The sequence below is a fragment of the Barbus barbus genome (assembly GCF_936440315.1).
Source record: "Barbus barbus genome assembly, chromosome: 23".
NCBI classification, from domain to species: Eukaryota; Metazoa; Chordata; class Actinopteri; order Cypriniformes; family Cyprinidae; genus Barbus; species Barbus barbus.
Genome location: NC_136751.1, coordinates 7,001,103 through 7,025,471, shown reverse-complemented (window position 1 = coordinate 7,025,471; position 24,369 = coordinate 7,001,103). Strand labels below are relative to the sequence as shown.

General features: G+C 35.7%; 2 protein-coding genes across 2 annotated transcripts; both read right to left on the bottom strand.

Annotated features, from left to right (window-relative positions):
• Window positions 1-1,410: 1,410 nt before the first annotated feature.
• Window positions 1,411-5,602, bottom strand: LOC306842639 (neuronal acetylcholine receptor subunit alpha-5-like; the record flags this gene model as incomplete). Its single annotated transcript, XM_079373598.1, is given in 9 exon segments — window positions 1,411-1,569; window positions 1,647-2,003; window positions 2,670-3,002; window positions 3,232-3,409; window positions 4,564-4,673; window positions 4,880-4,962; window positions 4,965-4,973; window positions 4,976-5,194; window positions 5,533-5,602. Coding segments are annotated over 9 exon segments (1,518 nt in total).
• An 11,223-nt stretch (window positions 5,603-16,825) lies between these two features.
• On the bottom strand, window positions 16,826-20,509 carry LOC306843355 (uncharacterized protein). The gene is made up of 10 exons (XM_079374797.1): window positions 20,388-20,509; window positions 20,244-20,276; window positions 19,853-20,152; window positions 19,341-19,655; window positions 18,612-18,719; window positions 18,494-18,518; window positions 18,334-18,383; window positions 17,804-17,855; window positions 17,574-17,602; window positions 16,826-17,237 (listed from the first exon to the last, which is right to left on the bottom strand). Exons 1-10 carry the CDS (start codon window positions 20,431-20,433, stop codon window positions 17,227-17,229), a joined length of 969 nt encoding a protein of 322 aa, XP_079230923.1. The 5' UTR covers window positions 20,434-20,509; the 3' UTR covers window positions 16,826-17,226.
• Window positions 20,510-24,369: the final 3,860 nt, after the last annotated feature.

Below are 24,369 nucleotides of genomic sequence, written 5' to 3'. Positions count from 1 at the left end.
CCCTCTTACCCTTAGATGAAGCCAGTGGGTTGTCAAGTGAATTTGCTAGTGAGAAGCAAAGCAAGTGTCACAAAGACTCTTAGTGAACATCTTCACAGTGAGGGACTGGATGTTGAATAACCAAGAGTTAACCCTTGAACCACAATGCAGTCACAGGTTTAATTAAATGAATTATTAAAGACACGAGCTGAGAAAAAAAGGCATCTAAATATGTATAATCAGCATAATTACTAATGTGTGTCAAACTATAGAATTATGTGATTGTGTGTTAATAAAATAAGAAGGTTTGGTCCCACTTTATATTAGGTGGCCTTAACTACTATGTAGGCTACTTACATTTAAATTAATAATTTGATACAATGCACTTATTGTGTACATACATGTTTTTACATTGTACTTATATTTTTTTAAAAGTACCTATATGTAGTTACATCTGTAATTAATTTCTGTAATTACATTTATAATTACACTGTTGACTTATCCCTTACACCTTAACCCACCCTTAAACCTACCCAGACCACCCTAACCTGTCCCTAACCTTACCCGTATCCCACCTCAATCCCAGCAAAAGTGTTTTACAATACAATATGACCACAATAAGTACATTGTATCTATTTTTGATGTAAGTACATAATAGTTAAGGCCACCTAAAATAAAGTATGACCGAAGGTTTTTATGTTTCTTGTTTTAACTGTTGTTTTGTTTCACATGTTTTGTTTTAACTGTTGACAGGGTTGGACTGGCAATAGGCACCGTGATTTTTCCCAGTAAGCCGTTGTTTTGTTGCATACAGAGAATCAAATGGACTATCAGCTGTTTGGACTCTCATTCTGATGGAGCCTATTCTCTACACAGGATCCATTGGAGAGCAATTGATGTAATGCTAAATGTTTCCAAATCAGTTATGATGAAGAAACAAATAGATCTACATCGAGGGTGTGGAAATTTTCATCAAATTTTTATTTTGGTCTAAACAATTCCTCTAAAACTCTTCTATTAATCCCATGAAATAACTTGATAAGTTTGTCCTGTATTGATGTATTTTCTAAACAGGAATCTGGAGCGGGACATATTATGCATGAACAGGAAGTTGGAGTTGGAATTATTATGTATTATGACATATATTACGGTTAACATCACAGCCTAGTAAAACAATGATTATATAACCTTAAGAAGTTTCTAATAACATCTTCATGATGCACAATAACTTTAACAAAGTAATTTTTCTTGTAAATTTTATTGTAATGAAATAACATACAACGTATAATGTGATGCAGCAAGTTACAGCATAAATGACAGCGCTCAATTGCCACAAGTTGCATAGATGTTTTGAGGACTACAGTAATAAATATAATAATGCAAAAACTTTATCTAAGCCAAAGATTTTTCAATTTTATACATTCATGTGTTTTAGCTGGTATTTCCTGCATAGCTGGGAACAATGATGTTGGCCCATTTATAGATGACAGGAATGAAAAGCAGAGCAGAGCCAAGCAGTGATACTAAGAGAAATGCCCACAGGAAAACCCGGTCCAGAACCTGGGCCACAAATTTCCAGTCCTGAACAACCTAAAAGGAGGCATTAGATTAGAATTTATTAGAACTCAAAGTTTATTTAGTCTAAAGTGAGACAATAACAGTCTTACCTCTCTGACTTCATTCTCCTTCACCACATGAAGTGTGATGTAGCGTATAGATTCTAAGGCTGCCCGCAGACTAAGTTCTGCATTGAGCAGAGGAGTGGTATCCTGGCCCGAACTCTTCCCATAGCCCAGCCCTTCTCTTCCGTTTCTCACAGCGGTGGTGGCGTAGCGGTCCACATGGCTGCGCATGCAGAGCAGTTTAGGCAGGTGGTGCAAAAAGACACGGCGGACCCAGGGCGCCATGCTGTGGTGAGTAGATGAGGAGCGATGATGGATGTTAATGGCAAAGACAGTGATGACAATGGAAAGTGTCACAAAGATCATAGTGAAGACCAGATATTCTCCAATGAGAGGAATCACCTGGGACAGAAAACATAAGAGCAGAGCAAAAAGTCGTTTTGGGCAATTTGAAAAGGAGAACGAAAGAATGAAAACAATCACAATCATCACTGGAAATAAATAATTTCAATATGTCTTCAATATGCTATTGATAAATAATTAACTATGACTTTTGCCTCAATAAACTCCTAATTTGCTGCTTATCGGTAGTTAGTATAGTATTTGTTAAGTTTAGCTATTGGGTAGGATGCTGAATATGGGCTTTATAAGTACTAATAAACAGCCAACATTTTAATAATAGTCGTGCTAATAAGCAACTAGTGAGAATTGTTCTCTATACCAAAGTGTTACCGATACATCATATACACCATACCATATATTCAAAAGAGTTACTTATATGGTTTAAACTAGAAATTATATATTGCAGTTTGAGTTTTTGACATCTAAAGCATTCACAACTACAGAACGACAAAAGGGCCCCCAAAGTAAATACAGAAAAGCACTTCAATGCCTAAATGAATGAACTTACATCTGTAGTAAAATATCTAATAGCTGAAAAACAATTTTATTTCTGACGATCATGTGAAATGATGTGTAAAAATGTGTGTGGCACACTGACTTACAGTACACATCAATTAAATATATAAATCACTTAATATATCTTTGAATTCTTAAAAAGAGTACCACCTTTGAGGAGGAAGGGATGATCTCTTCTATAACCAGAAGGAAGACAGTAAGAGAGACGAGGACAGACGTGCAGAGGGAGATTTTCTCTCCTCCATTTGATGGAAGATAAAACACCAGCACGGTCAGGAAAGACAATCCAATGCAGGGAATAATGAGGAAGAGTGTGTAGAAAAGAGGAAGACGTCTGATAATAAAGGAGTAAGTGATGGATGGGTAGAAAAATGTCCCATCACTTCTCAAACCCCGGCTACCTGTGGCCGTCACAATCTCCCATTCACCGTTGTCAAAATAGTCACGTTTGTCCACATGTACATCCTCAAGGAGAATGTCCACCTTAAAAAGGGAATATTATGCAGTTGTTACATACATTTCCATATATGAAACACAAAAAAAACTATGGCTTCAGAGAGTATGAGTAATTTCAGTTACTTTTCTTGTGCTTGATTAAAGTGGTTACTATAGCTAATTAGGTCAAATTTAGGTGAATTTTTAGTTAAATTCTTCCTTTCTAGATGTAAACATTGGTTTTTCATGCATTCAATAACAGTCGAAAACAAGATACCTGGGAACCATCGTAGGTCCAGGAGCCAAACTTCATGGAGCAGTTCTGAAGGTCAAAGGGGAAGAACGTCACATCGATGGTGCAGGCAGATTTATAGTTAGCAGGAGGGGTCCAGGAGATAGTGCCGTCATATCTCACCACTGCTTTTGTCACTGTGGCCTCGAAATTACCATTTGCACTGTAGATGAGAATCACTCAGTCATCAAGCTGAGATATAGGCAGGTCCAAAATTAACATTCTCATATAGTCAAATGAAAGTAAAAATTGTCTCTCTTAATCAGAGTAGCCTTTCAATTAAAAAAAGTCAAATTTTTTGTACTTTTACAAGCAAGGCAAGAAGTTGGAGACATTGGGAAATAAATATTGACACAATTGAAACGATAATTTTCTAAACGGGTTTCTCTGACATTTCTACAGGGGTTGAGCACAAAGGATTTGACTTGTAAAACCATAAATGTGCAGCGTAACCGTTTAGTTTTCATTTGTCAGGTTACAAAAAATAAAACTCAAGCATTAGAACTATTTAGACTTGATCAGGTTTCAAAATAAATATTTTTCACGATTTTAATGATTTCAATTCACAACAGACTATCTTTTACCAAACTGCTTTCTTCTTCTTCACATTCAAAAAGGTATTTTATAATAATGGTTACTCACAATTTAGGCATAGGTACGCATAACACCACTCTTAATATCCATAAAAAATATTATGAATCTCTATGATATTTATTGTTCTAACAGAAATGTTAAACGTCAGGTAGTCTCAGCCTCAGACGTCACGCCCACGGTACGTTGGCTAAATGTCTGATGCATATGGCACACAAAAGTGGAAACAGTTCAGGAGTTTTGAAGTCGTCATCGGATTGGTTGAATTATACAGGATTTCCGGGAGACGTGTGTGTCACGTTCTTTAATGTTCCACCTGGAAACAAAGATGCCGTGATGCCAAACCCCCTCACGTAATAAGATTACAACTGTGAAGACAAGCGTTTATCAGGATCAACTAAACACTGGATTTTCAAAAGTATGTGAAATAATTAAAGTTCGCAGCATAGAATCTTTAAAATACGTCCAAACGTTTTATACACCGGTCTGTTATTGCGGCAACATTTCCACATCCCGAAACGTGACCCTGAACGAAACGTGATTGTGTTGTTTGACATGTCGGTCAAACGACCTCATGGGCAGGCCATGGCCAATGAAAGCTGCCATGGATTCCAGACCTTCAGCCGTCAGTCTGAAGGTCTGGCTACGCGAGACTAAATGTCAGGTTCTGTCCCTGTCTGGTTTCCTTTCTGACTCGTACAGTAGGCACTGAGTGGCACCACATACTTGTCATAGAGCACAATGTCGGGAATCCAGATGGAGTCTGAGGGAACTCTGATGGAGGTGATGCTCAGATAGTGATCCGGATTCCATCGGAGCTTCATGTCTGTCCACTCCTGAATGCAGAGAGACAAGAATTTATTTGCAAAGCTGATCCCCACACAAATAAAACAGTAAAGAAAGCAATGTGTGTCAGTTGTGTACCAATGACTAAATACTACCAGAACAGAACACAATGACAGGAGCAAAATAAAGGCCTAATAAAAAATTATTCATATTTCAAATTAATCAGATAAACCTTGATGGATTAGTCCTGCTTTACCTGCTTCATCCAAACATTGGTTGTCATCAGCTGGTTCTTCTCATCCTGACCCCAAAAAAAAAAAAAACAGATCATTCCTAATGTAGATTACTTAAATGTGATGTTTTATTGTAAGACAAGATTTTGATAAGGAGAATACTGTTTCAGCATCACTACTTCTCACCACATCCACGAGCTGGGAGATAGCCAGGCCAAATTTCACCTGCACTGTTCCATTTAGATCCTCCACTGGTCTCACCCATTTCTGGTAGTTGCTGAAGAGATGTTTAAATAGCTTGTCTTCTGTCTTGGCATAGGAAGACAGCACATGAGGCCCTTAAACAAAACAACAACTTCATGTAAATCTCTCAAATCCAATCAGGAGTGACTGAGACACTAAACAACGGTAATTAGATAGCAACAGTCCCACACACAAGGAGCACAGGTTTATAGAAGGTGTGACAATTTGGTTGACACTTCACCAATGATCATATTTATCTCACAATGAACAACTCACCCAAGATATATAGGTTTTTTAACAACCTTACACCTGCCCCCTCTAAATCTTTCATTTAGACCAGAGCAGAATTGCCTCTCCGACTGAGCCTCGTTTCTCCTAAGGTTTTTTTTTTTGTTTGTTTTTTCTGTCACCAGATAGAGATAGGGCTCCTTACCACTGTTGTCTTTGCTTTTCTTAGTTGGGTTTAAAGGACTCTTAGGGTCAGATTTAATAACAGCTTGCATTAGTGCAAACCGTCTTTTGGCATTAAAAATCTCCTGTGAGGATTTACTAAATAAAAATAAGCAATGAAAAGGCATGGGCAGTTTTTGGAAGCATTTGTAGGAAGTTCCCTTTCAGACGCAAAATTTATGGGAGGAGAGTATTCAAATAAATCATGCAACATGATTCACGAAGTCAGTTTACTGGTATTTACACCATTATTGCATGTCCAAATAAGCATGTCTTAAACTATTTTGCACTTTACATGCCAGAGATGGTTGCTAAATTGTGCTGCTCTTGGTAGATTGCATTGGTCTTGTGGAAATGAACTAGCTGAATCTGCGTTCTTTAATTTGCACATTGTCAGGAATTTACACTCCCATCAGAGCATTTATGGAAATGCAGTCTCATTCTAATTTGCCTTATTTAGTAAATCTGGCTCATAATATTAAATAATATTATCCATATGATTGCACTGACACTATTGGATGAAAACAAAAGTTGAACTGAACTGAGTTAAATAGATCTGATTCATTCACAAATCAAATTTGTTTCATAATTAATGAATTTTGCAACTTCGACACTGTTATTGAACTGAATTGAATCAACATTGAACTGACTTGAGCTCAGTAACAACACTAATGCTTTCTATAGAGCTTCTGATAGCTGAGCTGAACTTGTTTCGTAATTAAATAAATTGACCCAGTTATTGAACAGAACTGACTTGAACTGTTGTCTATTTAGAGTTGTTTTACAGCAGAATTTAAAATTAAGTTTTTAAATCTGTTAATTTCCTGTTTATTACTGCAAAGCTGCTTTGAAACAATCTGTATTGTATAAAGAGCTATATTTTTATATTGGTAACTAGAGTTGAATTTGTCATTGACACATTCAAAACAACAGAATTCTTACTGGAATGACGAAATATCACTGAATATCAGAGCTTGAGACTTTCATAGGTGCCATACAAATTACTTGTGTTTGTAATGTGAAGCATATACTTGATCAACTCTAATAAAGCTCAGTTGGCATTGTTATTAGATCTCCAGCAGCTGCTGCTATCATGCCAACATCCTGTGTGATCTGATTTTCCTCTCAGGGTCTCCACAGTCTGAGTCATTAAGGAAAACCCAACATGATTTGCTGAACACGTGGGGGCAGGTAGAGTTATGAATGGAGAGTTATGAATCTCTTAGTGTGAAATTGGTTTAGATGATCTGGGTTGTGTTACCATCACTGGTGGGAGGGATGCTCTTTAACTTGAAATGTCACACACATTCCAAAATCCAGTGAAGAACGTATGTATTCTTACGCACACAAACCTGTTTACAGTCTAAACTGCATATAAAAAAAAAAATCTGGTTAATTCAGTTTTTTGGATGTCTAAAGCTGGGTGTAATATGACAGAATCAATCATCTAGCCTCACTGAGTCTCAAGGGAATGATTTGACCCAGAAGCCATAAAACACTGTGAGTGTCATTTTTCTCATTTCTGTCTAAAATTGAGTTTTTTAGCCATCGGTTAGAGATGGGCACAAATACATCAAAATGTATTTCAAATAAAAATACAAAATACTGTGTGGAAAAATGTATTTAAATACAAATAAAAAATACTGTGTGGGAAAATGTATTTAAATACAAATACAGTATTTTGAATTTTGAAAATACACAAAATACATTTGAAGTAACACTATTAAGGCCTGTTTACACCAAGAATGATAATTATAAAGATAACTATATTAGTATATTCTAAGTGTACAATGCAGTTGTGTCATCTGTCACTAAATGCTCAAGTAACAAAACAAACTTGTAGCCAATCAGCAGTAAGGGGCGTGTCTACTCATGATGTGGAGGAGAGAGCATTCAGTGAACAGCTGAGCCGAGCGACAGAAAGATAGAGATGGCGGATAAAAAATAAAAGCGGAAAACATCTGCATAATGATAAGGCAAGAAGTGGGACCCGTGTAAATATCTTCTAGCGCTGAAGAGAACTCAAGGAGCGGAAGGCCTGCGATCAGATGCCGAGGTTGCCTTGTTTCTTCTCAATAGGTGAATAACACGGTGTCTACACCGGACGCGCCACGCTAGTTGATAAAACCAAAATCTAACCCAAAAAAAAAAACTAACAAGACTGACTGGTGCTAATGCTATGTTCCCCTTGCTAGTTTTTTTTTTTTTTTTTTTACCTGCTGAGACAGGTATGCTTTTTTTCCCACAAAAGCAAGATCACCTTGTTTTAATGTTAAAGTCATGCAAATAGTAGTGCAATGGCCATTTCAAGCATTTTGTATGGTGTATACACAGCAAAACAGCATGTATTTGACTAAAAATCCAGAATCATCAACAAGCTAACAATAAAGATAGCACTGTGAATGATGATATAGTTGTCAACAAATGGGGTGCTACATTTTATTCAAAATTAAATATCTTAAATATCTATGATTTTGGCTTTAATAAGATTTTCCCAGGGAACCTCGCGTCCTCCACAAAAGCACTTGAATGCAATATGCTTGTAATCAGGACTTCTGAAATTGGAAATAGGAAATTGTGATAGCACATGAAGGCAGTATTATTCCTTGTTTCCTTACAGGAATCCAGAAAATGTAATTAGCCTACCCAATTCTAAATGGAGTCATACAGCTGCAACTCACATGCATGAAAGTGGCATGTTTGAACTAGTTGATACAGGAAACCAGCAGTCCAATAAAGAGGTTGACTGGCAAAAAGTATTTTATGTATTTGGAAAATACAAAAATACTAAGATTAAATGTATTTAAATACAAAATACATTAGATTTTTTCAAAGGTATTAAAATACAAAATAGTATTTTGTATTTCAAGTACGTATTTTAAATACATGTATTTGAAATACTGCCCATCCTTGATCGGTTCTGCATTTATCCTACAAAATGTGTGGTATGACCCAAATAGCATATATTGATTGCATTCTGTGCCTATTATTCAGCTCCGTATTTAGATATTGATTGAATTTTGCAATTTTATCACTGCCCCAAAGCTCAGTTTCTTTGCTTATAAATCTTGATGCTCTTTAACTGTTCATTTCACAGACAACCGCAGATGGTATTCTGGTTTCAGCTTGTTTTTCCATTGATCAATATCTGTGGTCTGGTCTCCTTTAATCAATATAAAACTGATTAGAAAATGTATTAATCCTCAGGTCTCACTGTTTCAGTGGACATGTACTCTATCATAAAGTAATTATCAATGTGGGTGAACATGTAGATCATGATTTATTAAAACACTCTGAATCGCTCCTGGCATAATAATTTCTGCTCTAAATTTCTGCTCTTAATGTGCATCTTAAAGAACATTGTTGAGCTTTTCATTACATTTTATCTTATAATAAAGTAATTTTTTGTTCAATTAAAAAAGTAGTAACACACTAATAACCTGGATTGACAATCACTTACTGAAATGCAAAGACTGGCAGTAACAAATGCAATATCCATGAGTCACTAATGATACAGCCTACAAGTATATTCTAAATATAAGGCTTTAGGCAGTCAGCAAAAAGCATATTTGCTGGTACCAGAAATAAATGCAGAAATAAATACTGTTTTAAGTACATAAATGCAGTTTTATCCAATTAATACACAAATGTAATAACTAAATTATAGAATCCAATATTACTAAATCAATATGACCACATTAGGTTACACCAACAAAAGAAATTTTAAGGGTCAGCTCAGTTTAAAAGTAGCTTCTTAGGCTAATAACTACACATTTGGAATTTTTGCAGTGTACCAAAGCTGAGCCCAAGGGAAAAGCTGAGGAAATTTATTTCCTCAAGAACCATGCTGTAAAATGTGTCACTTAAATCCAAAAGTGCTGCCTGATATTACATCTCTGAGGTGAACTGTGTGGGCATGGATTGGAATCATCAGTTTCGCCTTCAAACCTCAAATAAACGCACTTATTCACAATTGCTGCAAGTTACATTTTTCTCCATTTGCTGCATATTTTGAAATCAACTAAATCCAAAAGTGTATTGTTTTGCATTTACAAACCCGATTCCAAAAAAGTTGGGACAATGTACAAATTACGAATAAAAAAGGAATGCAATAATTTACAAATCTCATAAACTTATATTTTATTCACAATAGAATATAGATAACATATCAAATGTTGAAAGTGAGACATTTTGAAATGTCATGCCAAATATTGTCTCATTTTGGATTTCATGAGAGCTACACATTCCAAAAAAGTTGGGACAGGTAACAATAAGAGGCCGGAAAAGTTAAATGTAGATATAAGGAACAGCTGGAGGACCAATGTGCAACTTATTAGGTCAATTGGCAACATGATTGGGTATAAAAAGAGCCTCTCAAAGTGGCAGTGTCTCTCAGAAGTCAAGATGGCAAGAGGATCACCAATTCCCCCAATGCTGCGGCAAAAAATAGTGGAGCAATATCAGAAAGGAGTTTCTCAGAGAAAAATTGCGAAGAGTTTGAAGTTATCATCATCTACAGTGCATAATATCATCCAAAGATTCAGAGAATCTGGAACAATCTCTGTGCGTAAGGGTCAAGGCCAGAAAACCATACTGGATGCCCGTGATCTTCGGGCCCTTAGACGGCACTGCATCACATACAGGAATGCTACTGTAATGGAAATCACAACATGGGCTCAGGATTACTTCCAGCAAACATTGTCGGTGAACACAATACACCGTGCCATTCGCCGTTGCCGGCTAAAACTCTATAGGTCAAAAAAGAAAACATATCTAAAAATGATCCAGAAGCGCAGGCGTTTTCTCTGGGCCAAGGCTTATTTAAAATGGACTGTGGCAAAGTGGAAAACTGTTCTGTGGTCAGACGAATCAAAATTCGAAGTTCTTTTTGGAAAATTGGGACGCCATGTCATCCGGACTAAAGAGGACAAGGACAACCCAAGTTGTTATCAGCGCTCAGTTCAGAAGCCTGCATCTCTGATGGTATGGGGTTGCATGAGTGCGTGTGGCATGGGCAGCTTACACATCTGGAAAGGCACCATCAATGCTGAAAGGTATATCCAAGTTCTAGAACAACATATGCTCCCATCCAGACGTTGTCTCTTTCAGGGAAGACCTTGCATTTTCCAACTTGACAATGCCAGACCACATACTGCATCAATTACAACATCATGGCTGCGTAGAAGGAGGATCCGGGTACTGAAATGGCCAGCCTGCAGTCCAGATCTTTCACCCATAGAAAACATTTGGCGCATCATAAAGAGGAAGATGCGACAAAGAAGACCTAAGACAGTTGAGCAACTAGAAGCCTGTATTAGACAAGAATGGGACAACATTCCTATTCCTAAACTTGAGCAACTTGTCTCCTCAGTCCCCAGACGTTTGCAGACTGTTATAAAAAGAAGAGGGGATGCCACACAGTGGTAAACATGGCCTTGTCCCAACTTTTTTGAGATGTGTTGATGCCATGAAATTTAAAATAAACGTATTTTTCCCTTAAAATGATACATTTTCTCAGTTTAAACATTTGATATGTCATCTATGTTGTATTCTGAATAAAATATTGAAATTTGAAACTTCCACATCATTGCATTCTGTTTTTATTCACAATTTGTACAGTGTCCCAACTTTTTTGGAATCGGGTTTGTAGATTATAGATTTGGGGCTTTTGTGACTAGTAAAAGTAAAGTAAAGTCGTGACGTATTGTCAAGTATGGTGACCCATACTCGAAATTGGTGCTCTGCGTTTAACCCATCCAAGTGCACACACACAGCAGTGAGTAGTGAACAAATCCACACACACACACACACACACACACACCGTGAACACACACCCGGAGCAGTGGGCAGCCATGCTGCAGCGCCCGGGGAGCAATTGGGGGTTCGGTGCCTTGCTCAAGGGCACCTCAGTCGTGGTATTGAGGGTGGAGAGAGCGCTGGACATTCCCTCCCCCCACCTACAATTCCTGCCGGCCGGGGGCTCGAACTCGCAACCTTTCGATTACGAGTCCGACTCTCTAACCATTAGGCCACGACTTCCCCACGACTACTTACAATACATACCACATGGCACCTGATTGTGGCACCTGATATTTCTATAATATGTACCAGTCTTTGTTTCTGTCTGGTTCTGATTTTATAGCCCCTCGCTGGCAAAAATAGAAGAGACAATCCATTTTAGTGTGTGATCTTATCTACACCTCTATGTCACTGAGAGCCTCCATCACAGAGAGGGTCATAGAGCAAGAGAGCTGTTGGAAATAATAATTAGATAAAGAGATGTGAGCCACAGATGGACGAGTGAGTGAATCACAGGTCACATTTCATCCCAAAATAATACTAAATCTATTATATTATATTATAGTCACACATCATGGTTGTAGAAAAAGACGCACAAAGACGGAGTAAACGTAAAGGGATTTTAATAATCGTCAACACACCTATAGCACTGAAATAACATTAATCTGAGACAAAGAAACTGAGGAGAACACAGGGCTTAAATGGAGTGAGACAAATGAGATAATGAAACATAACAGGTGAACAGATTGAACGATGATTAACTAATAATGAGGAACTAAACTGGAACATACATGTGACGATTATATTATATTATATTATATTATATTATATTATATTATATTATATTATATTATATTAAAGATGCGATTTGTTAAAAAATATATCCAGGCTGATCAGAATCGGGCAAAATATAGTTACAGTGTTCATTTACTACGTTTTTTTTTTCTTAGCAAAAACTTTAAATATAATATACAACTACTGTATAGTTACACAAGTAATTCAAATCAATATTTCACATTCACATATTTATCATTTGGTGAGTATCTATGTAATAATTGGAATAATAAACCAATGTAAATCAGATGGTTATTATTACAAAATGATGTGATTTGATTCAATTACCTACTTGGGTAATAATGCAATCAGCAGACTGAAAATTCCCCACCACTGAGAGAGAACTGGACATGTATATTTTGAAGAATGTTGGTAACCAAATGGATTTAGTGAAAATTGACTTCCGTATGGACAAAACAACATTCCAAATTCAGCACACTTTTTTTATTCTAGGTTTTTTTTTTCTTAATGGTCCTAAAATAATTATATAAATTATTTATATATTACATATAAATTGTAATTTATTTGTTTTAATTTTAAGTTGAATTATGACCTGGGCATGTTCTTGAAAGGTCTCATGAGATTTCACTCAGGCACAGATGATAGGTGGGCACTGAGCCAAGGTTAGAGACACTCACCTATAGAGGAGCAGAGGACAGCACAGCAAATTAGCAGGAAGACAGATCTGACAGTGTTTTGAGCTGTTACCATGATACCATCAGGAGCAGCAAAGCCACAGAGAAGACCTGCAAGCAGCCATAAACGTGCAAGCACTTTATTATGCAGAAATACAGTCTGAGCTGTTACTGAAGACTCACAAGCTTGTTAGCCGTTAAACATATATGTGATATGCAGTGAAGACCTGCATGCTGCATCTTTTGCATCTTTCATGTATGTGCAAATGACCACAAGTATATCTATTCACAAACATGCCAGGTTATGTGACAGTCTATAGGAAAACCACAATGTTCTGCATCATGCACATGTGAGCGGACCTTAACACACAAAGCATGCATCTATCCACCTGTCTATTGAGATTATACACGTTCATCAGTCTGCAAACAACCAGTGTCCCTCTGTCTGTCTCCATTTTTCTTTCTTTGTCATTCTTTTCCTTACCTGATTATGGACTGGAAGGAAGCAGAATCTTTAGAATTTTTCGTGTGTCCATGCCAACCAGCATGTGTGTGGCTGCTTACTCTCTCTCTCTCTCACACACACACACTCCGTCACGGTCTCCTGTTCCTCCTCCAGAAAGGCAAGCCCCCCTCACATTTTCACACACATAAAAAAAACAGCCAATCACAGCCCTGGATCCTCCATTATCTTGTAAAGTCTGCCCTCTCTTGCTCAAAACATGCATGTTAATGAGAGTACACCAGAGGTCTTCAGCCATTTTTAGGCTAATGACCCTTTGGTGGATAGAGAGACTGAGTGAGCAGAGACCTTTTATTACATAATGTGTAAAGTTGACATTGTTATGGCCTGGACTATAAATAAAACACGTATAGTACCATATTAAATTCAACAAGAAAGCTGACCCTATTTACAATCTTGAAAAAAAACCTGCTTGCACTTACACATTGTATTGTTATTATATATTTCTATATTATTTAGTAATGCATTTGTAACAACACTATAAAATAAAGTTTTGCCAAGTAGTATTCCCATACAAGGGTGTTGGTTGGGAAGATCTCTCATATGTAATCAAGTAAAATTAAATTAATGTGAGTTTCACTAGCGCGTTACTGCCCCCATCAAATAAAAATAAAAATGGAGGGAAAAAGTAATTTAGAGTTTTTTAGAATTGCATACAAATACAGTACATCCAGCTATAGACAGACTCTAAGAGTTGCCAGGGCTTAATGTATCCATTAATAATCAAAACAATCCCAGGTTTTTATTTACTACAGTGGCAAGAATAATAATAAAAAAAAAAACAGACATTGTCTAAACAGTATTTCATCGCATTTTAGTAGTAATGACTTAATGAATTTCTTCACGAAGAAAATTGAAAGTATCAGTTTTGTATCTTTTGGCAGTGTCTTATTATTCTTAGTTATTTATTAGTCTTATTATTCAGTCTCATATAGCTCCCCCCAAAAACTAATACAATGCTTTATTGGACCAAAAGGGCTATATAAATAATGAATGAATGAATGAATGAATGAATGATTGAATGAAATTAAACCAACAATATGCTTGGTATGGTAATTCCATACCAACTAAATTAATGTAAGAAGTGTTACCTGTAGCAAGAGATCCTCCTCACAACATTATCAACTCCTCTTTATGTCAACTACCAAAATTCTTCGAGTTGGGAGCCTCTTTTTAAGACATAACAACTAGATCCAAATGAATTAGCAAATTCCAATCATTTCAAATCTTCAAAGTCTAAAATATTGGGGGGGGGGGGGGGGGGGGGGGAGTGTGTCTGCTCAGTTATGCTTGTTCTTTCAAATGAATGATGTTTATAAAAAGTTTCAGTCAGGTTTCAAGCCCAATCATAGCACAGAAACTGCTCTAGCTAAATTTACAAATGATTTACTTAATCTTAGTGCTGCATTCCGGGACAGGCATTCAGATGGCTTTGACCCTATCTGTCTGATTGTTACAATTTTGTTTAAATGAAGGACTATCTAGTTTAATACCTATAAAGTATGGAGTGCCACAAGGTTCTGTTTTAGTCCCTCTCCTATGTTCAATATATGCACATACTTCCCCTGGGAAATACTGTTAGAAGGCAGGGGATTAGTTTCCATTGTTATGTCGATGAGACCCAGCAATATGTTTCATCAAGACCAGGTTGAATTTCTAAATTACCTGAGCTAATTATTGGGGCACATATACACACTCTCAGTTTAAATCTTGATTAAAGACATATTTTTAGCCAAGTATATACAAAATGCATGCAAATATCAAGTTTCATATTAAGTAATTAAAAGGTTGAACAAAGTTTATGGATAGTAACTCTCAGCTCTTTTTGGGCAGGCAAATTTGTGCATTTTGCTTGATGTCATTTGAAGTTCAGTGGATTGGAGTTACAGAAAGTCGTTGTGTAAATTTCCACTGCAGTGCAATCGACTGTGGTTAAAGCTATTATTTGAGTAGACAAACATATGCAGTACTAGGCGTGTGATGCAGAACTTTGCTCTATTTCTAGTTTCGGCTCTATTCAGGCGGCATTTGCTGAGACATGATAGGAAAGTGGTTAAATACAGCATGTGAGGTGCATGTGTGTGTGTGTGGGTGGGTGGTTATACATGTGTTGCACATATGCACTTGCCCATTAGTTCAAAACCTGTAATACAGCCCAAAATCTGTTTGCTTGTCTGTTGGTTGTATTTTTCTCAGTTTAACCAGCCAATTCATATTTTGTCTCATCTGTCCATCTGTACTATAGTTCTTATAAATGTGCACTGTGTGTCATAACAGTCATGCGCACTTAAGCCACTAGCACTGAAACCTTTTGAACATTTTCCATCAGGTGTAATTTTAAACACACTACTGAAGTTGCAGAGAACACAAGATAACATTTCTTCGGTTCTTCTTTATACATGTACAGAATGAAAAATCGAACAGACAAAGTCTGAGATATGTAATGTATGTAAGTACTCAATAGACAAGTATGCAAGTAAACAAACAAAAATAAATTATTTGTGAACACCAAAATTTTTTCTGATTTCTAATTTTAATCTTAGTTTTGTTGTGTTTATGTAAATGTGTTTGGACCAGTTTAATCTATTTTAGGCATTTGCACTAAAGTGCACTATGTGCACTACTAATCTAAAAAGAAACCCAAGGTATCTCAAATGCACATCTGAATTACAGTAATGAAATCAGAATTCAGGTGATTTTTATGTGAAAGAATTTAAAATCTGAAATATAACTGTTTAACAAAAGCAGAATTGTACATATGTCTGCATATCTAAAATTTCCTTTTACAGTGCATATACTTTTTTGTTAATATTTTCGAGATAGTAAAGATAATATTTTTGAAAAAGAACATTTACGCTGTAACAAATCAGAATTTGAATATATATATATATTAAATATAAATATAAAAAAAAATATTCACAATTTTTACTTGTGAATGCAAGTTCAATAATCCTGCACTTTAAGTTAAGATGAGCATAAACATTACATAATTGTGATATAGAACATCCTTAGTTCTTTTCTTAGTATAACTTGTGTAATCAGTTTAAGCACACTGAAAAGTTTATATAGAGTTACTTCTTTGCATCCAAAACAAGTTGTATACACGTTACAATGGAAGAAAGTTCACCAAAGAAAACATGAATTACTCTACTTTAAAAGCAAAATATAAACAAAAACACATGGAATTAAAAATATATTCCTATTCTGAATAACATATTTGCAATCACAAGTCCCCATGCTTTAACCAAAAAAGGCCCAATTATTAAACACAAAGTGTATCCTCAGTTTTATAAGTTTTTTAGTATTTTAGTATATTAACTTGTTCATACTAAATCTAAACCTAAAATCGACTTCAATTTAGTCTTTATGCAATGTCAACATTTTGTACATTTGACAGTTCAATCAACCTTTAAATAGTTTGTCTGACAAAATGAAAGTTTAATTTTGTACAGTGCATAAAAAATGAGGAAATATGATCTGTAACTGCTGAAAAAAATTCCAAGCGTTTTATTATGAGATATTCTCCTTACATGCGTGAATACACTAACACACTGCAGATTACAAAATAAAAAAAGAAAACCATCAACAGTTTGTTTTAACAACAATTTCATGTTGCATTAACAATATGTATATTGTATTTTGCTATAAATTCTGAGAGTTAACTTCCAGGCTTGAAAGATCATTTACTGTAATGTTTACATTAAAAAAGTGCACAGTGACTGAAGTGGTCAACAATAATGACAGTAAACAAAAAAATAGTCAGAAACTTAAAAAACAAGCTAAAATAAACCACAAAAAGCAACATTTGTAAAACAGCTAAAGATAACACCACATAATAATTGAATGATGCTGTAATGCATGCAGGTGCTGTACTGCACATCACACTTCATTCTTCATCTGTAAAAATACAAGACATTTGTGTAACGTAGATGCAGCTAGTCATTGTTATGGCACAGCACAAAATGACAAAAGTTCTGTGAATATATTATGTTTTCAATACTATAAGATAACAGTGTCACTGTAAAAAAAACAACTTAAAATAATGTTTTACCCCGCTGACTTAAATTTTTAGCTTATTCAACTAAAATATTCCAGTTGTCCCTTAAATTAACATTAATTAACTTAAAATTGCAAGTTGATTAAACTAAAATTAAGTCAGTGGTGTAACAAAGGATTTTATGTTGAAACAACTTTTTTAACATATATTCATTAATTCATTAAATGCAAACTTACCATCTGAATCATCTGACTCTGAGGCATCCCTGAGCCGTTGGACATTGATTTACGCAACCACAGAATTTTTGTAGAAACAGTCAAATAAATAAGAAAAAAAAAATAATCAATTATTCATGTAAAAGCTGATAGTGAAACAGACAAGAGAAAAGGCATGTGAATTCAGTATGTAAAATAAAAGATAAAAATAGCACAATAAACAGCACAAAGCATATAAATTAGTGGCTTACCAGACAGCACGTTGTATGTGACCAGTACCAGATGAGTCAGGTTTGTCAATTTCTATAACATAGATTTCTTAATGTAAGATACAAAATTACAGTAGGAGAGAGTAGAGAAATCTGAGTTTTAGGGCTTTTTAGTCCATTTCTTTAGCTTTGATATTATCTGTATTATAGTATACTCCTAAATGCTGATATATATATCTTATGTATAGAAATATCTAAAAATTTAAACAATGACAACAATATCATGGCAATTATTTTACGTTTTGGCAAATTGATTGCTAATTTATATGAATTCATACAATCTGCCTATGGCCTATAATGAAGCTCCATGCTTACGTTTTATCTAAAAACTGTACAAATTCATATGATATTTCCAGTTTGTAAAGTAGTAGACTTGCTCATGAGATTGGGTTGACTCAGCGATATATTAAAGTTATTAATTAACACAACAGTTAAGTTCATGAGCTCAGTTGTTATGTATAGCAACAGCCTACCCGTAATCCAACAAGAAACAAGAACCATAGAATTAATACCGTCATATAACTCTTCTGTTCCTCTGAGCTCTGTCTCGTTTTTCGAGGATCTGTTGATTAAGAATGCATCAGAATTGCACCCTTGAATGCATCCTAAATCTAATATCTGCTAGATTTAATTTCTTATTTACTTTAGCTTCTCATAACTTCTCAAACCAACCTTTCATTTTGGATTCCAAGGCATCCTATTAGAAAGAAATGAGAGTGTTAGGATTTAAACAGAACAATTCAAGAAAGTGAAATGTGTCAGTGTTTTGAGATCTAGAAAAAAATACTACCTCGTTTTCGGATCAGTGCCCAGATTCCCAGAAACAGACTGAGAAGTAACACTATGGAAGAGGACATTATGACAAGTATGACCTTGTCAATGCTGCTGTTAGATGTCGCTGTCAAAGAAAACCCAGAAACACAAAAAGGTCTTATTTTGACAGTTTACTCAATTCTTATATTTTAGTAATCTATAAGAACTGTGGCCACATCTCCAAGATGCTTCAAGAAACCTACCTGCAAAGCTACCTGAAAAACTAAAAGCAAGTTCACCTAGGGCAAAAGCTGTTTTAAACGCAAAGGATGGTCACACCAAATGTCAATTTAATTTAGTTAATAGATGTTAAAGAAAATGTATTTATGACATTAATTTTGACAGCAACCTCTTTTTACAGCATTTTTACACAAGTGCCTAAAACTTTTAACAGTACTGTAGCTTTGAAGGTAGGTTTCTTGAAGCATCTTGGAGATTTAGTCTGTCTCAGTTTGTTCTGTTTCTTCATGTCATTCCAGACAGACTGGATGATGATGAGATTAGATCTCTTGTGTGGAGCAGTGGCTATTGTCAGACAAAAATATCACTAGATTATTACAATTAATGGCTAAAGGAATGCTTGGAAATCTAAACTGATATATCCTACTGACACACTACAGCAAAGGATAGAAAATAAAACTGACTTAAAACCATTTTTAGTTGGTGAAAATACTAGTTTTCTAATAATTTTGGCCCCAAGTCTTACCAATTATCTGAAGATCAACTTTAATATTTTGACGAAGTGTCATTCCATGGTAAGGGAGTATGTTAAAAAATACAACACAACTGTATGTCCCAGCATCTTCCATCAGGACCTCTATGAGGGTGAATATTGTCCTCATCTTCTCTCTGTCCCAAATATTAACTTTAATGGGCTTTCCATTTTTGATTAGATAAACCAAGATCATGTTCGTGGACTGTTTGTTGTGTAAAGGGTTGGATGTTGTGCAGCTGAATTCAGCATTACTTCCCACTGGCACTTCAGACTTTCGCAAATGTATCTGTGTATAAATAAATGATTCTGTGGCAAGAAAGAGAACACTTATGGTTAAACGATAATATATTCCAGGTCAAATTCATCCAAAACTAAAACACACAATATCAAACATTTCTGTCTCATTAAAAGCCATTTTGAGTCTACTGGGGTTAAATTGCACAAGTAATTTAACATTTCATCTGTGCTCAGGAATCCAAAAATTTGATTGCGGTACATCTTACCAATCACATTTATGAAGATGTAATTATGACCATATCCCATCACTTTGTTTATTTGCAACTGCTCTTCTGAAAACACACAGCTGTAGTTGCCTGAATGGTTCATTTGTATTCTCTCTACTTTAAAGGTGGTGTCTTGTCGAGTTGGTCCATTTTTCATATCAATAGCTTCACCATTTCTACACAGATATAAATAAACTGCCTTTCCTGTAAAACCAAATGTGCTACAAGTAACTTCCAGTCTACTACCTTCTGGTACTTCTGTACTTTCACTGAAAATCTTAGCTTGATTAATCATTTGACCTGTGAAGGAAAAAAGTTAGAAACATTTTAATCCTGATAAGTGCAATATTACTTTTACAAGTTGTTTATTTAGTGCATTACTGGAACATACCTTGACATTTAAGTAATAAATTCACGGAGATATCTGAAAATGATATTCAACATTTATTAAACAAACACCACCTGCATTTGTGTTTATTATCTATTGATCATCAACGATAGATTTTGTCATTTCTTTGAATTTGTAATTACTTACATGCAAGGAGAAACACACTAACCATGGCTGCTGAGCAAGATTTCATCGACTTTTCCTGCGCTCCACAAGATAATTGAGTTTCTTAGCTTACAACTGATGTGTTGTTACAGGGTCACTGCACTAGTTTGAACAAGCAGTGGCAGTATCTATAATAGTCATGCTGTGAAGGCGTTCTGAAGGCGGAAACACCGTCAAACGGTGCTGAAAGGTGTATTTTACATTACAAGTATAATTACAAATATCTGCACATTAACTATTTACCCCTCACATTTGATTTTTCTGATGGATATTCATTATTCCTCATCATATATTTCAAAAATACTTTCCATAGCAAATATTTCATTCTCTTTCGAATGCTATTTCTATAAATGTTGCACCACTAATTCACACAGATAATTATTCACATTCTATGTTTGTTAATCTTCTAAGTGATTATTTGTTACACAGTAACAATAACCGTTGCGTAACCTGTGGATAAAGAGTTATTGAAACGACAACAAGGAAATTAAACCAAGGTATATAGTTTGACAGCATGTGGCATTTTTAACATCCAACACACAAACCACTATGACAGTGACACTCCAACCACATAAATTAATAGTGTGATAGTAATTCAGCTGCTTTCAAAACTATATAGTTTTCCAGTAACATGCAATACATGCAATGTTGTTTTAATGTCACATTTGTATTGTGAATGCAACTTCACTGCAGAGCAAGCTGAGGGGGAAAAAAACTGGTCTATTTATTCTTTTATTTGTGCTGAACAGTCTCTCTCTCTCTCTCTCTCTCTCTCTCTCTCATGAAAATGTGCTTTGATCCTAACTAACGTCTATGGTAATAGCACCACTGAAAGGTCAAAAGCATCAAATGCATGTTGCTGCAGAAACAGCAGCAATCTTTAAGGTATCTAGAATATGGTTGTGCATAATAAGGAATTAATATGTGCATTATATACAGCCAATATGCTAGTATAATGCATGTTAATAAGCAATGTTGAATAGTGTTCTCTAATCTAAAGTGTTACAAATTTATACTAAATATAGATGTTCACAGTATTTAGTGCAAGTGTTATTTGAGGTTGCCACACAAATGTGGATGTTCATTTATAGTATTTATAGTATTTTAGTAGCTTGAAAAATTATTTCAAAGTAGTGTAACATTGAGGATTTTCTAATGATGCCTGTAAGCCATTGGTGGTGCTGTGGATGATTATTTGCTTGGATGTGCAAGTTCCTCACGCTGTCACATGTCGGTTTTCCTTTCAGTTCTGTTTTGACCTTATTTGGTAGTTCCTGTTCTGATTTAGTTAATTAGTAATCATCATTTAGTCTTGTCACCTGTGTTTGATTAATTATCTAGTTTGCTCATTTGTTTCCTGTTTCTTTATAAGCATTCAGTTTTGTCCCAATCCTTGTCGGATCTTAAGTTAGTAATGGTAATGTGTGTTGATGCTAAATAAATCTCTTTTGTTATTCTTTGTCGAGCGCTCCCTTCTCTACAACCACCAACCGTGACACACGCATGCTAAACACTCCATTTAAATGATTATTTTTTGCTTGTCCCTACTTTTAATCATCTTCTTGGATGCTACAGCAGCTTCACTAGTGCTTCTGCAGTGCATCCTGGTAACTGCAGTACTACACTGCAAACAGCACTGGTATAGCGCTTTTAACAATAGAGATTGTGTCAAAGCACTTAACAGTATCAAATTGGAGGATAGAGTGTCAGTAATGTATAATAAGATTAAACACTCAATTTTCAGTTAAAAGCATTTTATTATTGAATTGAGGGATGTCATTGTCTAGCTCAGTTTAGTTTAAATAGTATCTGTGAAATCAAATTGACGGTAATCGCTAGAAATTAAGTGTCCCCAACTGAGCAAGCCAGAGGAGAAAGCGGCAAGGAACCAAAACCCCCACTGTGACAGAATGGAGAAAAAAAACCTTGGGAGAAACCAGGCTCAGTTGGGGGGCCAGTTCTCCTCTGGCCAGACGAAACCCGCAGTTCAATTCCAACCCCAGCCATGTCAGATTGTAAAAACGGCTTATCTGATTCCCGTGTTATCTTATCTGATCCTATGTGTTAATACCAATATTGTTTCATAAAGCTCAAAGCAAGATTACACATATTCAGATTTCACTCTGTATCACTCATTAATGACATTTGAAAGGAAGCATGGAACACAAAATAACATTTTATGTCCAAGGTGAACAATTGAATGTGCAATGTGATGAGTGTAACGAAGCCGACGAGACATGAGGCATGAGGATCCATTTGCAGACTTTATTAGAAACGTGGTAAAACACAGGCAGGATCAAACATCAGTAGACAGACATGTTGAGGGCAAGACACAAGAGTATACCAAAAGCATGCGTGGGTCGTCGATCGGTGAACAATATCCAAAGGGGCTAGGCAGAGAGGTAATCCAGGTACACGAGCAATAGTCCAAGAGAGGAGCAAACAGCGTCCGAGGGGCAAGGCAAGGGTAAATCCAGGAAACACGAAAGCAATAATCCAAACACGGGTAAACAGGCTAGGCAATATTAAGACTAAGATACTATGAAAGGCTCCGTAAGGTATCTATCAGCAATGACAGTGATAAGTGCTAGACAAAACTCGGCAATCTGTGCAAGGAAGTCCATGGTTTAAGTAGGGTGTGTGCTTGTGTAATAGTTCTCAGGTGTGAGTGTGTGATTGGAATCAGCTGTGTGTGTCGTCAGTGTAATGGATGATAGGAACTGTAGTCCGATGGTGAAGTGCAACAGTAATGTAGTACAAGAGACCATGTGGTGAGCGGGTGACCTATGTATTAATGATTTAAATACATTTTTATTTATTTATTATTTATTTTATTTTATTTAACTTTTTGTATGTGTTCTATTTATACATTATATATATATATATATATATATATTTTTTTTTTTTAATAGTAGGCACTATTTTCTCTATACTGAATTGCATTTAACAAGCAGTAAGCTATAAGTAAGCATTCAGCCATAGATTCTCTATATAGGCTGAATTCACAGACTACAAAAGATCCGCACTACAATGCAGTTTTATCCTCCGAGCCTTTCTAAAGCTTAGGTCTAAAGTCTAATGCCAAGAGAGGGGTTGGTTAGCAACATGTCTGAAGTCTTTCACCATGAAATCACAATAGAAGCACTGGGGGAAGTGAGCATGGTGTGTGTTTTCATGTCAGGCAAAAGACAGAACTGAAGATCAGGGAAGGGGGACACACTGGCCCTTAATATATGCAGCACTATTGTGTGGAGTCAATGCAGCATGCTAAAATGGGGCAAGTGAGGGAGAAAAACAGTGAAGAGAGAGGAGAAAGAAAACAAGGAGGGAAGCACATGCAATAGTGGGGTCATGAGGATTTTAGGATATGTGTCTCGTGGACATCCATCTTAGCAGATTGCAGGCATGTATCTGTCTTTTATTTAGCTTAGAAGCACCTCCAGAAATATTCACAAAAACAAGAGTCTAAAAACGTGCTGTTCAGCTACTGGTTTTCAAAAGTGCACATATTGTGGTAAGGAGACAAATTGCTGACAGCATCTTTGTCTGAGGGTGAAAACCACACCATATGCATTTCTGACTGCTGATTGGAGTTTGGATCTGTCAAATGATAACACGCACGAAAATACAAGCTGAAAAAAAGCTAAACTGAGACCACAAAAGGAAAGAAGCCAGTAGAGGTAAGAGAAATACCTGTTTTTTATACCTCTTTTGTGCTCACATATGTGTATTGGTTTAAGGACTCCGTCAAAAATTAGAAATTCATAGATGCATTATAACAAAAAAAATGTATTTGATCAGTAGTTGAAAACACTGAGCAGGTGGATAAAAGCCACACCCAAATCTGTCATTTAAAAAAAACAATCAAATATAATTTAATTGTATAGTTTTAAAAATTAAGAATAGTAATACTGTAGTTTAAACTGAAAGATAAATGTTCTTAAGTAAAAAAAAAATAAAAACA

Coding starts and splice junctions, on each gene's coding strand:
- LOC306843355 (XM_079374797.1), bottom strand. CDS start 20,433: ATGAAATCTTGCTCAGCAGCCATGGTTAGTGTGTTTCTCCTTGCAT. Junction 20,153..20,243: donor TTTATTACTTAAATGTCAAG/GTATGTTCCAGT, acceptor TTTCCTTCACAG/GTCAAATGATTAATCAAGCT. Junction 17,856..18,333: donor AACAGAAGAGTTATATGACG/GTATTAATTCTA, acceptor TCTATGTTATAG/AAATTGACAAACCTGACTCA.